The sequence below is a fragment of the Myxocyprinus asiaticus genome, chromosome 4, assembly GCF_019703515.2.
Source record: "Myxocyprinus asiaticus isolate MX2 ecotype Aquarium Trade chromosome 4, UBuf_Myxa_2, whole genome shotgun sequence".
NCBI lineage: Eukaryota > Metazoa > Chordata > Actinopteri > Cypriniformes > Catostomidae > Myxocyprinus > Myxocyprinus asiaticus.
This window is the reverse complement of record NC_059347.1, coordinates 2,132,898-2,147,517: the sequence shown is the minus strand read 5'-3', so window position 1 is coordinate 2,147,517 and position 14,620 is coordinate 2,132,898. Positions and strand designations below refer to the sequence as shown.

The window sequence follows — 14,620 nt, the reverse complement described above, 5'->3', positions numbered from 1 at the left end:
ACCAATAAGTCTTATACAATTGCATTTTTATTTGCATGATATAAATGCTTAATTCATACTTACAGTAATCAACAACATAAAATGCCCTAATTCATAATTTATGTCACAATGCAGCAAAGATATATTATTATAGTGAGATTGAGGAGGGATTATGTGTGTTTCTATTCATGACTGTAATGTCTTGACTCACTTGTGTTGTCACTTTCATTGTCATGTTGATGTCAAAAGAATGGTGTTACTCCGAGTGCTGTCCCAACTTACCTAGTCCTAGTTACCTAAAGTCCTCTGCAAAAACACTTTTCAGCTCTTCATGCTCATTCACAGCAGATATCATATAATAAAGCCTGATGACCATTAAACCATACTCAACTTTATGTACAGGTTTCTAATGTTGGCAACAGGGATTAAAAATGAAATGTTATTCCTTTCGGTTCATTTTGAGCAGAAACTTTATCTTTTTTGTTCCGGAGCATCCTCTCCAAATGGTAACTGGTTAGAATGAAATAAACGAACGATTAATAACGTTCTTTTTAAAAATGACAGTACTCTGTGCTTAGGGTTGGTGAAATACCAGTTTTAGTTTTGCCAGATCTTGCAAGATAAACAAGCGAATTGGTCTGAAAAAAAAACAACAAAAAAAAAAAACAAGCCCAAAATAAGCCACTTGACTCAGCAAAATAAGCTTAAATAAGCTATAACAAATTTTCCCCATGTGGGGGGATTGATCAGCATTGAAATCATGAAAATCATAGTGTACTTAGCCTATGTAAAATAATGTCTGTTCATTAAATTTATTTAATTTAACACTGGGGTAAAACAAGAGGGAGCACAGACTCCTTTTTCTTGGCTCTTTAGTTTTTTATGCATGTTGTTATCACCACATATGAATGGTTTATAATGCATTTGTTAAGGGCTTAGTAGTCATTAACAAACACATTTGTAATTGATTAACAAAGAAAACATTAATGTAAAGAGTATCCACACAATGCCCTCTGCAGTCACCACAGCATACCGCACCTCGACAATTACAACACTACTGTCAGTCTGACAAAGTGCAAGGTGTCGGAAAGTTTGTTAAAGACCGACCATTCCACGTGCAGGTAAATTCTTCTGTTCAAGCCTTCCATCATCACGCATGATTCCAGCACATTATTCAGTCAATAGTACTAAAAGCAGTCAAAATCAACTGTTCAAGAATGTGTCTGCCTCAGCTCACTTAAAATGTTTCCATGACCTTAGACCTTCAGAAACTGCAAATAGTTAAACAGGCTCGGCTAAACGTAAAAAAAATGTGAGTTAACGATCAGCCAGAGCAGTTGTCCGACACATAGGCAAAGATGAGGGCTGCAAGCTGTATATGCAAATGCCTCTCAGAATGAAATCTGAATACTGTTGTTATTTTTTTAGTCACATTTGAAGCTGTGCCCACATGTGTGCCATCTGACTCCGAACCATCTCTCTCCTCACAGACTCAAAGCATCAATGTGACAGTGTCAGTGTTCAGAAGATAATCAGGACCACGTCTATAACCTCAATGTGAGGCATCTGCTTTTCCACCGGCCCGTCCTCAGGCAGACAGTTTGCCGGCAGACCCTGCTGATTTTTCTTCTCCTGCCCCCATTCTCGCCTTCTTCAGTAGATCAGACCCCCATCCCCCCTGCGGTCGGTTCATACCTCGAGTGGAGCCGTTTGCTGGCCAGATCAGAGTCCATGCTGCTCGCTGATTGAGCCATGAAGGAGCCGTACGGAAACCTCCAGAGTTGCTCAATGCTTCCCTCTTCCTCTGGGGCCCGGAACAGATGTACTTCAGCCCTCTGCGTGTGTGTGTGTACACAGCAATGGCAGCTGCTGAGGAAGTGAGGTATTGTGCAAATAGACCTTAAAAGGCAAGTCCCTCCCCTCCAGTAACATTGACAAGCAGGAAGTGTGTGTCTCTATGAAGGAGTGCAGGCTGATTTATTTGGTGCGTATACACATAGACTCACTGTTACATGCATAGAAACAGACACCTAGAGGAAAATTTGATTGCTCAGATATTGCTCTTTCAAAGCTCAGGAGACTTCGAATACTTTTTACGATACGATACGATACGATACTACTTTATTTATCTCCAGAGGGAAATTGAGGCGTTACAGCAGTAGAGACATAGATACCACAAAACAGAACAAAAGCAATACAGTAAATGCAATATAATAAAAAACAAAAATGCTTTTAAATCACATCACATACACACACACACATGCACCCCCCCCCCCCCCCACACACACACACACACACACACACACACACACACACAATGTCATTCCATACACTGAATATCCAACAACCTTTATATAACCCAATATATTATAAATAAATAAATAAATACATACATGCTGTATATATGTACATTTACCCCAGTAATCTCACATGTGTCTCCTCTAGAGTTTCAGAAGAGATCTCAACAACATTTCAAGTTTAGGGATGGGTGATTCCACATATTTTCATTTCGATTCGATACTAACAACAGCTTCAAAATACACCATTGAGGGAATGGCTGTGTGTAATTATGTATAGACATTATTTTTTAATTTGTTGAGCAGAACAAAAAGAAAATTTCTGTGAAAAGTGTTTTACAAAGTAACTTTACAGTAAAGTAACTAGCAATGAGGTGGTGTCTTGTGTTCTCGCCAGTGACCAATGAGCTTTTACAGTACAACTGACAAGAAGTCAAGCTGATCTGAACGTTTTAATCGCACTCAGCTGCATCTCATCACAAACGCTGATTGTAATCCAAAGTGATTCTGTCACCAAGCGTTTTTTTCCTGCATTTTTTTCCTACACTAAAGTGTCATCAGAAAGCTAAGCACAATTTTTATTGAACGTAATTTCTTACTCACTGAAAGCTGCATATGAACATTCACGTTCTACGGCAAGTCTCAAGAGGATAAATACATAATCACGCACTTTCACAAGGTCTGAAAACACACTAAATCACTCTATTACAATTGTTTATGCTCACATGGTAATCCTGTTGTTATTTCCGCAAGCTCTTTGTGACAAGGGATCAGAGAGAGAGAGAGAGAGAGTTACAGTGAGTTGATATGTTTATCACCCCTCCACCATTTTGTATCGGCAAGTGTTTACCTCAGTCAAGCACTGCTCTCTATTGTTTGTATGAGCACTAACTGTATGTCTTTGAGCATTTTCTGCTAAGATGAGCAGAAGGAGAAATAGTTCTTATTCTACACAACTGTTTGTTAATATAATCTTAATCATAATCTTTTTTTTTCCACTTTGAACTTATGATACGCATTAATTTTCATGGAAAATAACAAATAAAGTCACTAATTAAAAAAAAAAAACAAACATAAAAATTTAGATTTTGATGTGAGGATTGATCCTCTCGCTACAACGTAAGTATCAGACAGATCAATACTTTAGGATCAGTCTCCCCATCCCTGCTCAAATTGTGTTCAGATTTACCAGACTACAAAAACAGTTAAAAACAACAAACATCAATAAACATTTCTCATCAAATTCCTCCAAAACTAAATGATCTGAGCTGTGCTATCCATATTAAATTTATATTCCTATACACTCATTATTCAACCCTCTACGGTCATGTTGGAGAAAGTATCGCCACTGGCCAGTACATTTTTGTTTTAACTCACCAGACTTTTGATGACATGTCAGTAATGCAACTGAAAACTGAAAAAGATATTAAGCAAACTAAGAAGGGGCATCTTCACTTATACAGTATATGGTTTTCATATCTATGATTTCACGGAATATAGTATGAGAGATTGTACATTTTATTTCCAAATTTAGCTTTTAAACATTTTAACCAAGTACAAATTTCTCATTCTATAAATGTATATGTCATGAAATTGCATTTTTAAAAATGATAAAAAGCTGTTGTCACAGTTTGAAATTGCATGCACATTTTTAACAAAATATTCACAAGGTTGGAACCTAATAATCAAAATAGAATATATAAAAATTATATAATTATTTTAGTAGCACTTAAATTACTATTTTTATAATATATCAAGACTACTGTGCAAAAAAAAAAAAAAGAAGAATTTTTTACTAAACCCTTGCATAGATGCCTATCTGTTAAATTCTTCAATATTTACAGTGTTTTCTGAAGTTCAAATAGTTCACAATGTATAATCGTGCCTTTAAAATGTATGTATTTACACTTTTGTTTCACTTACTACATTACTGCATTTTGTAATATGTTTGTTTATATGCACTTGTGCGATTTACATCGAGTTTACATTGATGTGTATAACAAGCACTAAATTGGTACTGTCTCTTTAAGAGAACAGCAGCTCCGAAGCAAGTGTTTATTGCTGAGTGAGCATAGCCAGAGACTATTTAGAAGAGATGGGCCACTTCTATTTAAATGAATTGGAGAAATTGGAAAGCCCAATTGAGAAGCTCTAGTGGCCAACGGTTAATGGATGTAGAAAGGAAGTCCCCCCCTTACAGGTAAAAGAGACAATCACCTTTTAGATACAGACATAGCCTGTCAATCAACTTGCTAACGCTCATGCACATTAGTTATACAAGCCAGGAAAATTGCATGTTTTAGCGTAATCGGAGGTAAAGATCCACAATTTATGATTTCAATATTATCACATTTTATTGCTGATTTGAAATATGTTCTTTGATTGTAATCTTGATTAATCATTTTTTAGATTTCTGTGTCCCCCCATTCAAGTAGATAGGAGCTGTACTGTCATGACTGGAAATAGCCTCCCGAGAGCATTCCAAATGTGGCGAGTAGTACGGAGCAGTAATGGTGGAGTTAAACATAGGGAGATGGAACCTACATTACCATTTACGAGATTGTAGATAAAGAAGGTAGCCAACTACGCCACCCTGGGAATTTCACCCAGGGAATATAGACTGATGTGGAGTTAAATCCACCCACAAAAAAAAGGGAACACATAGGTATGTTTCCCACAGGAAAGGTTAAGAGATGTGAATAACAGTACACATGTATGTGTGTGTAAGTACATAAACACATACATTAAAACACACACACAAAAAAACATTTCAACAGCCAAAAACTAAAGCACTAGCATAAGCTGCTTAACTCAAACAGCTTCAAACAAGAAAACTAAATAAACACAACAAAACCAAATAAATGAAAACAAAACCATAAAACAAAACAGCAGTGGTCAGTGGGAACACAGCAGGCAAACCCCACAACTCTAGCCACAGATGAGACGCTTCAGCAGGTCAACATGCCCACCAGAACAACAAGGTGGCTGGTCAGACCATGCCGAAGCTGGCAATGCAGTTACATGACAGATACAGTTGCTGAGGATGAACAGCCAACATTAAGATTCTCAATGTCAGAAACATCCTCAAGTTTGCTACCAGTAAGCTGGCATTGACCAAACAACAGGCCATGACTTAGCCAAATAGCTAAAGGGAAGTAGCACTTAGCTGACCCATGTGACACCAGAAGAAGGGCAGGGTTGACAAAGACACCTCCCCAGATAACATTCAACAGCCTTAAATAGACTGGCTACGGCACTGATAGGCTGTCAATGAATGATGTCATTACCTAAAGCAGGAAGGTGACAGTCTATCCTGCTACAATCTACCCCCTGCTTTTTTAATCGTCGGCCCGACGATGAACCAAACAGAAGACACAAGGAGATTCTTAAAAGGCCTGAAAGGGGTAGGGGAATTGCTGGACAGAACTAAAACCTTTAGGCACCAACCTAAAAAGGCAAACTTGAAGGGCTTTAAACAAAAGCCAACAGGCCACATCACAGACTAGATCCTACAAATAGTGGCCGCTTAACCCTACCAAGAAAATCATGATCAGTCCCTTGTTTGCAGTAGTTCTAGAATCAAATGTGGTACAGCTACAGCATTGGCAGCTTGACGCCATATCCAATCCGGACCCTGTACCCCCCAAAAAAATACCTCCAGAGTCTACATCAATTAAATATTCAGCTTGACACCAACCAATAATAAAACAAAACAATTCTAAACCATCCCTGTAAAATACTTCAAAGAATAACTGTGACATGGCTTAGGCATTGGCCACTTGACACCTAACCAATCCTGACCCCATACTTCAAAGTGTTCTTGGAAATCTGCTCTGTGTAGTAGATGCAAGCGAACCACAGTGTCCCAAGAACCCACAGTAAAATTAAACTTTGAAGGTTTAACGCCACAACTAATAAATAAATATTAGGAGTGCCTGACCCCACCCTGAGAACACTTCAAGACACAACAATGGTACAGCTAAGGCACTGGCCGCTTGACACCTAACCAATCCTGACCCCATACTTCAAAGTGTTCTTGGAAATCTGCTCTGTGTAGTAGATGCAAGCGAACCAACTCATCTACAAAGCAGGTCCCTTAAACCATCCCCAATAAAAACACAGGATAAATTAAACGATAAAACAGACGCCTAATCTAATGGACTTCCCTCTCAAACTGGAAAGCTAGAGCTGAGTGTGAACAAAACTGAAGTAGATAAACTTGTATAACTCTACTACCAAGCCACCTCAGACAAATAAAACCCATAAAGGGCAAGAGCTTATATAGGTCCCCCTTCTCCACCCCCAAAACCTAAATGATCTCCCTTTGTACACACCCCACAAAGTGGTCAATTAGGGCTTGACCAATATTACCCAGGCGAGGAGCCTACATACAGGCGAATACCTCATCATCCCATTCACTTACCCTAGGGGGAGCTGCTCTGGGGTCGGGTAACACAACTGGAGCTTATGCCTGATGCACTCTCATTCAAGTAGGCTACCACATACCATAGTTCCTGCAATTCCCCCACCATGATGAGAGGTACAATAACACTCACCACCATGTAGGGGACAACAAGGAGACCAAGCAAAGGAAGGGCTAGAGGACCACCCAACCCACCCTCCTTCCAGAAATACACACTGCTTTTTTGTTCCTATTTTTTTCTTTCTTTCTTTGAAAAAAAAAAAGAAAGAAAGAAATAGACTATGCAATGTGATGTGCATTTCAAAACAAACCAATAGAGGAAATGCATGAATGCGTATTCACGTCTCGGCCTAAACAAAGTGGGGATCATCCTGCCCACTACACCAGATAGCAAGTAGTACGGAACAGTAACGGTGGAGTTAAACGTAGGGAGATGGAACCTATGTTACAATTTACGCAATTGTAGGTAAAAAATTTAGCCAACTATGACACACTGGGAATTTCACCCAGGGAATATACACTGATGTGGAGTTAAATCCACCCACAATAAAAGGGAACACACAGGTATGTTCTCCCAGGAAAGGTCAAGAGACGTGAATAACAGTACACATGTATGTGTGTGTAAGTACATAAACACATACATTAAAACACACACACACACACACACAAAACATTCTGACAGGATTCATCTGCCAAACAACCAAAGCACTAGCATATGCTGATTTAACTCAAACAGCTTCAAACAAGAAAACTAAATAAACAAAACAAAACCAAATAAATGAAAACAAAACAGCGGTGGTCAATGGGAACACAGTATCTAGTGTGTTTCTTGGCAAATCAGAGCACAGTTTGAGACATTGTTGAGATCTCTTCTGAAACTCTGAGACACATGTGAGATCAGAGATGGGGGCTTTTTCTCAGGAGAAAGAATCTAAAGCAAAAGTCTTTGTTTATGCTCATTACTGTCTAGGAAATGCAATTGATTAAAGAGATTGATTTGTGCTTTTTATTCCCTAAAGGCACAAACACAGAGTAATTTCTGTGTTAAGGTGCATGTGGATCTATTGTATGTAGTGTACACAATGCCATAGGAGTGTCTCTCAAACCCTCATTCATGATGTTTCGTCCAACCCACCAGCATTCTATCATCTACACCATCATGAAAAACTCTCGAGCCTGCATGCTTTTTCTACATATAGCATCTGTTTCAGTCACATGATTATCTTAAGATCTGTCTGCCAGTTTACATGCATAAACACACACAAGTGTTTGGTCTGTTAACAGAGAATTTAGATGAGGGGAGGACAGAGAGGTCGTTGAGAAAGCACAAATTCATCTCACCCCGCACATCTGACAGTGAGATAATAATCACAGACACTAATAATGTATGATCAGTCCACAGCGGTGGACAGTAACAAGTATTTTACCTCCATACTGTCCTAAAGTAAAAAATTTTAAGTATCTGTACTTTTCAGAGTATTTTTATTGAAGTAAACATTTACTTTACTACATTCAAAAGCATAATATCTTACTTTTTAACTCCACTACATTGATACAAAACGTACCATTCCACTCTAATTTACAGTAAATAAACTAATAAATAGTGTTAAAGAAAAATAGACATATTAAGCAGACTAGTAGCTCTTGTTCTCGTGAGACTATAACTGTAACCTTGCAGAAATTCGGTCTCGCGAGAGTTTCCAAAAAACAAGGGTTAGCGTTCATATATATCATTGCCCAATGCATTTGAGCACCAAAGCTGGAAATATAAAACAACAGTGTCTTTTTTAAACATCTTCTGTGCCTGACTAGCCAATACACAATATAGACTAAATAACTCTCTCTTTCTCTCTCTCTCTCTATATATATATATTTGTTTTTTAATAAACGTTGCTTTGATATGGATATATAATTTGAATAATCATACTTTACCATTGCATTCACATCAAGTTGCAATAGTTTATCCATACTTCACTGCTGTTGTGTTTAGTATAGTGCTGTCATTTTACAATTTAAATGTGTAAAATGCATTGTATGGTTGAAAAAAAAGTTGTAATTGATTAGTTGCAATTAAAGATCATTTAATGTCAGGTCAGGACTACATCAGAGACCATCTGGGAGTTGAGATCACGTCCCGGTCACCAGGTAATGAAGACTTCTTCTCAAGTAAACACACATACATTCAGGAAAGTGTCAGGCAGTTGGAGGGATACTTTGATCATAAGCAAATTTTAAAGTCCATACCAGCATTATGTAAATGATTACTGATGGTGAATTCTGCCTTACCGGCTTTAGCTGCCTGAAAGATTGTCTATTATTTCTTAAAGGTGCACTAAGTGATTTTATGTGAGCGTTAGCATGGCTCTTATTCGTCTTCCTTTATATCTTAGTGACAGTGGTCTTAGACTCTTTACTGACACCTATTGACGTGGAAACAACATTATTGTGTCTGCTGCCCCCACCAGCTCTGGAACATATCATTCCATCTGGGGAATGTCAGAGTTTGAGGTAATTTCTTATGTTTTTTTATGCTATTATTACATAATTGTTTTGCCTAAAAATGAATGTCAGCAATCTAGCGATACAGACGGCTATGCTTAAGACAGATTAAAATTGTGTACCGTATCAGTGTAATAAGTCAGAGTTTTAGGTCATTTCTAAACATTTTTATATATTAGCCCATAATTTCTTTGCCTAAAAATGAATATTAGCTATCTAGAGATACAGACTGGTATAATTAAAAACAGATGTCTGGAAAATGTCGTAGTTTCAGGTCATTTCTAAAGTTTGTTTTATTACCATTAGAGAACTCCTTTACAATTTCTGTGTCAAGTTGCTTTGCACAAAACGAATTAAAAATTCCCAAATGTAATGTTCACTACATACTTGCTACGCAGTTAAGTTCACTGGAAGAAACTGAGGTTTATTAATGAGAACGGTGGACAGGATGCCAGGGGTGGAGTTTGATGTCCTCGAACTGCAACAGGCAGGTCCTGCTAGAGTAATGGCAGCTGCACTGGACTGGTGTGTCTGCTCTAATTGCCGTGAGATGCCAACTGATCTGAATAGAAAATGCTGTGGCATGGCAGAAAAAATCTGTGTCAGTCAGCTACCATAGATGCCATTATATATACTCGACCCAGGTGTTTTGCGCCTTGCAAGGCAATACAGAAATGATGGCACTGGCAGATGGCCAAGAACCCGGTGTAGAAAACAAACAGTGTAGGCATGTGGCCTTAAGACAGTTTGTTTTGTGGCAGCATTGTGCTCTTGGTCATTCCAAGTTGCTGTGTTTGGAAAATTAGAGACACCTTCCCCGATCCAGTTGGACAGTACAAGGGCTACCTTCCAGGGCAGTTGAGATTGTTATTCATAATGTTAAACATTTTCTATGTTCTATACCGTTTTCTCTTCTGTACTGTTTTATATCCTTTTTTACATTTAAAAATTGTTCATTTATAATGTTCTATTCCCATAATGTTGTTGTTATACATTTTATTTATACTCGCCGAGCGCAGTTCCTGCATCACATCGGGATCAGGACTACCCACATGCAGCTCTTTCAGTGCCTTGGCCTGGGGTACTTGCAGGAGGGCCATGGCATGCAGGGCAGAGGCAGCCTGTCCAGCGGCACTGTAGGCTTTAGTCGCCAGAGACGACGTAGTCCTACAGGCCCTGGAGGGGAGCACCTTATCCACCTAAGGGATCTCCGCGTACCCATGGGCCGCCCCGCCGTCGAGGGTAGTGAGAGCGGACGAGCTGGGAAGTCGAGTTCGGGCAGAAAAAGGTGCCCTCAAGGACCTCGTCAACTCTTCATGCACGCTGTGAGCGGTGCCCCGAGCCCAGGAACCAGTCATCTAGCCGCGAGGGCTCAAATCAAATCAAATCAAATCACTTTATTGTCACACAGCCATATACACAAGTGCAATGGTGTGTGAAATTCTTGGGTGCAGTTCCAATCAACATAACAGTCGTGACAGTGATGAGACATATACCAATTTACAATAACATCAAATTAACACAACACAATTTAAACAAGTGAGGGTGGAGAGTTCCAGTCCAACCCGACACTCGCGGTGGCCCAGGCAAGCATGAGAACATGAACCATCCACAAATGCAGCCTCAGTGTGAGCGCGGCCCAGACACGTGAGGTAGCGCCCGTGGCCATTGGAGGCAGAGAGATAACGACCGCATCCAGGAATTACACAAAGACGGAACTGCATCTTTAAAAAGACGCGTCTTTAAAAAGACATTCATGTTAATGTGCTGCTCTAATAGAGGCAAATATACTCATTGCAGAGATATATACTCTCTTAGTAGCTCTGTCGGAGAGCCCAGGGGCGTAGTCTGCACTAAGCATGCAGAAGGAGAGAAAGCCGCTGGAATGCGCCATATATCCAACAGCATACGCTTCTATCTAGGTGAATGGACTGGCAGTGGGATTCAGCTCGCTGACACACAACCGCTTGGCTCCGAAGTAAAAATCTGAATGAGTGGTTGCCTTCCAACTCCTTTTATACCCATATGTCCGGGGGAGTGGCATGCAAATTCCACTCGCCAATTCTCGTTGTCCTTTCCTCAAAGATTAGAGGTGTTTGGGGCCCCCAAGGGCGACCCCTAGTGTCACTACATCGACACAACTTCAAGTGAGTGACAGAAGGGGAACAATATTTAGCTATTTATACTTTACTCAAATATTTTTGATAACAATACATTTAGATTTAAGCAATTTTAATTTCCTTTTACTGTAAACATTTCTGAAAAAAATAAAGGTGAAATTTTCACTGACATTAAAGACAAACATACAATAAATATTTTATGTAAAACATTATATAGAATATAAATATATTTAACAAAAATGCAAAAATAAAATTATATTTCTCTAACTATTTTGGTAAAAGCAACACAAAGTATTTCTGCAAAGACATACATTAGATAAAATATATTACAAAATGGAATAACAGAGGTAGAGACACTGAAGGAGACACAATCACTGTGGCTGGCCAGTTCCTGGCATTAAAAACACACACACAAAAAATATTTTTAGATAAAAGCAAGTATCATGCTCAAGGACAGGGAGTGCAAAAGCATATTACTAGAATACCTAGCTGTCTGCTGACATGCGTCTGCCTCAGGCTGTCTGTTGAAGGAGGAGGGACGTCTGGTAACCCACCAAATCATCTTGGTTTCTTGGGTCTTAATGTTCTCTTGCGAGGCAAACGTTTTGATTGTAGTCTCTTTTTTACAATGGTTGTCTGCAACTCTGGAATGTAGCCATATGTTTTTGGAGTTCTGACAGCATGTATGGTCCATCTCCGTGAGGACTTTTTCTAAACCCTTCTGTAGCTGAGACAGTGAAAGAAATTTGGGAAGTGCACTTATTAAGTGGTTAAGATAAATATTTTTACAGAATGTTATAAATAAATAAAAAAGTAAGCATACATTTTCACATGGTCCTTGTTCTCCTTTAATGGACAGTTGTGGTGGTAATTGTAGTCCAGCACTGCTAGTAGTGTTCTTGCCTTGTACACTGGAGGAGTGAACGAGATGTGCGCTCCTGTATACATCAGTAGATGATTTTGGAAAGACTCCAGTTCACTAGTTGATCTGCAAGACATAAATATGTAATGTGAAAAGCATATTGTGTCAAAATTATTAAAAAAGTACAGAGCAGAGCATTCATTTACTCTAATCATGGCACAAAGATAAAATGCACAAATGATGCAAACTGTAATACAGCCACCAGAATGTAAGGTACTTGTGCACGTCTTTTAGCCACCTCTTGTTGAGTACAATGTCTCTCAGTGCCTGATGAGGTTTTGATCCCTGCTCAATCCATGCCTTTGCCCATTCTGTAGCTAGACAGTCATGCTCGCATCTGCCGACTATACACTCATGCTCGTCAACAACGTGGTGTAAAATACCACTCCAGAGTTTCTGAATGAAGAATGAAAGAAATGTGAATCATCTAATAAAACTTGCTAAACCTGTTCAAAACTTCACCGTATGTAGATGACCGTATGTAGTTCATATGTATCTGCTTTCCTGCATCACCACCAGAAGTGATTCACTACGTCTTTTGTCCACTGCAAAAGGAGTGACTGTCCTGACTGTTGTCCAGCCTAACAACACAGGTCACAAAGGAAAATGATATTACTTTACAAAGTAGGTTCTACATTCTATTATACACGCTCACATACATTCACATATTGAAGACTATTATTATACACTTACAGCATTATTTTTTTCCCTAGATTTGTGGCTCCATGCCACATATCAAGGGAGTGCTTGACACCAGTGGCCTTGTATTTACCTATCTCTGGGTCTGTAAAATGGAAAAACACATTACTTCATGTGACCACAAACTGACTTATAGGAAACAAGCATCAGTTATAATAAACTACAGAACAACTCAAAAGAACATGAACTTACTCATGACAGCAGCTATCTGTACATGGGCATCAGTGCAGACTTCTTTAACCTTCATCTCAGAGAGTAGTAGATCCATGGTTGTCATAAAGGTGTTAACAGAATTCCTCATGGTTTCTTTCTTGTCCACATTGACTACACTGATGATCTGTTTGAGTCATTCTCCGTGGCAGTGTATGTGCAGTACTGGGCACAATGCCCAGGGCTGTCCATCCTTCCATCAGCAGTAAAATATGCAAATATTTCTAAGCTTTTCAATAGCACTATGCACACACCACTTGTTATGTCAATATATAATGAGCAATTACAACGTGCAGCAATAATAAATGAGAAAGATTTATTTTTTTATTTTTTTTGCTTACCGAATACAAAAATGTCTTTGTCTGTCCGGCTTTCAATTATCCTGGCTCTACTATCCTTCCAAAACGATTCAATGGCATCTACACAGTATGTCTTGGATTTTGAAAAAAGTGCTTTGACAAAACCCATGTTCACAAATCAGAAAAGGAGTGAAGTCTTGTAATAGTTATTACCAGACAGTAAAATATTGACAGCCATCATGTTGTCTCCAGCTAACATGCCATAATTTATGGTAGGCTGGGACTGCCATGTCCAGTTTATGTGATCCTCGCAGCACACCCTAAAATAAACAAAAGACAAAGAAAAAAAAAAAAATATATATATATATATATATATATATATATATATATATATATATATATATATATATATATATATATATATATATATAATAATAGTAACTGTAAGTGACAATACAACCAATAATAGGTCTTAAAAATGTACATCACAGCAAAATATTATTATGCTGACATATTTACCCATCTGATAACTCCAGTGCCTTTTATAAAGAGCTTGACCTTGAATGGTGACAAGGCCTAGCATTGATCTTCAATGCATTTTGTTAGTGGAAGAAGGAGGCAAGTGGTGAGCTGTTTGAGGCTTTGTTCATATGTTATAAATGCCCGTTGTCCTATTATGTCCTCCTCACAAATGACTGTGAGATGTTTTGGAAGTTCGAGAATTTTTTCTTCAGAAGTACATTCATCCTCCATCTGAACATGATCTAGTACAGTCTTATCACACCCAATAACGTCTAGTTCTTTTAGATAGGATCTTGGCAGTAAACCACATGTCCTGGAAATAAACATAAAACAGATAAAGAGACTGTAAATGAATGTACATAATTATGATAAGCATTTCTGCATAAAGAAAAAATACATTTTGTAGTAACACCTTATGTAAAGAGGACGGATGAAATCTTCATCTGAACTCTCCGAGTCAGTGGCATGTCTGTCCACCTGGTCATTCCAATCAATAATTCAATAAAGACATTGCGTAACATGTTTTGTGAGCATTTAAACATGGATTACATACATTTTTATAAAATTAATCGACACTCTTATCATAACTGCAAAAACAACATTTTGTTTCTGACTGCATTTGTAAACACCACTGAGAACTAACAAAACGC

General features: G+C 38.5%; 2 protein-coding genes across 2 annotated transcripts in view; both read right to left on the bottom strand.

Annotated features, from left to right (window-relative positions):
- The window catches only part of LOC127435688 (G-protein-signaling modulator 1-like), a 43,716-nt gene extending 41,878 nt beyond the window's left edge, over window positions 1–1,838 (bottom strand). Inside the window, exon 1 of the mRNA XM_051689324.1 lies at window positions 1,675–1,838. Within this exon, the coding sequence (XP_051545284.1) occupies window positions 1,675–1,733 (59 nt within the window). The 5' untranslated portion in view covers window positions 1,734–1,838. The remainder of the gene's footprint in view (window positions 1–1,674) is intronic.
- The window catches only part of fam78ab (family with sequence similarity 78 member Ab), a 432,829-nt gene that overhangs the window by 17,349 nt on the left and 400,860 nt on the right, over window positions 1–14,620 (bottom strand). The window lies entirely within an intron of this gene.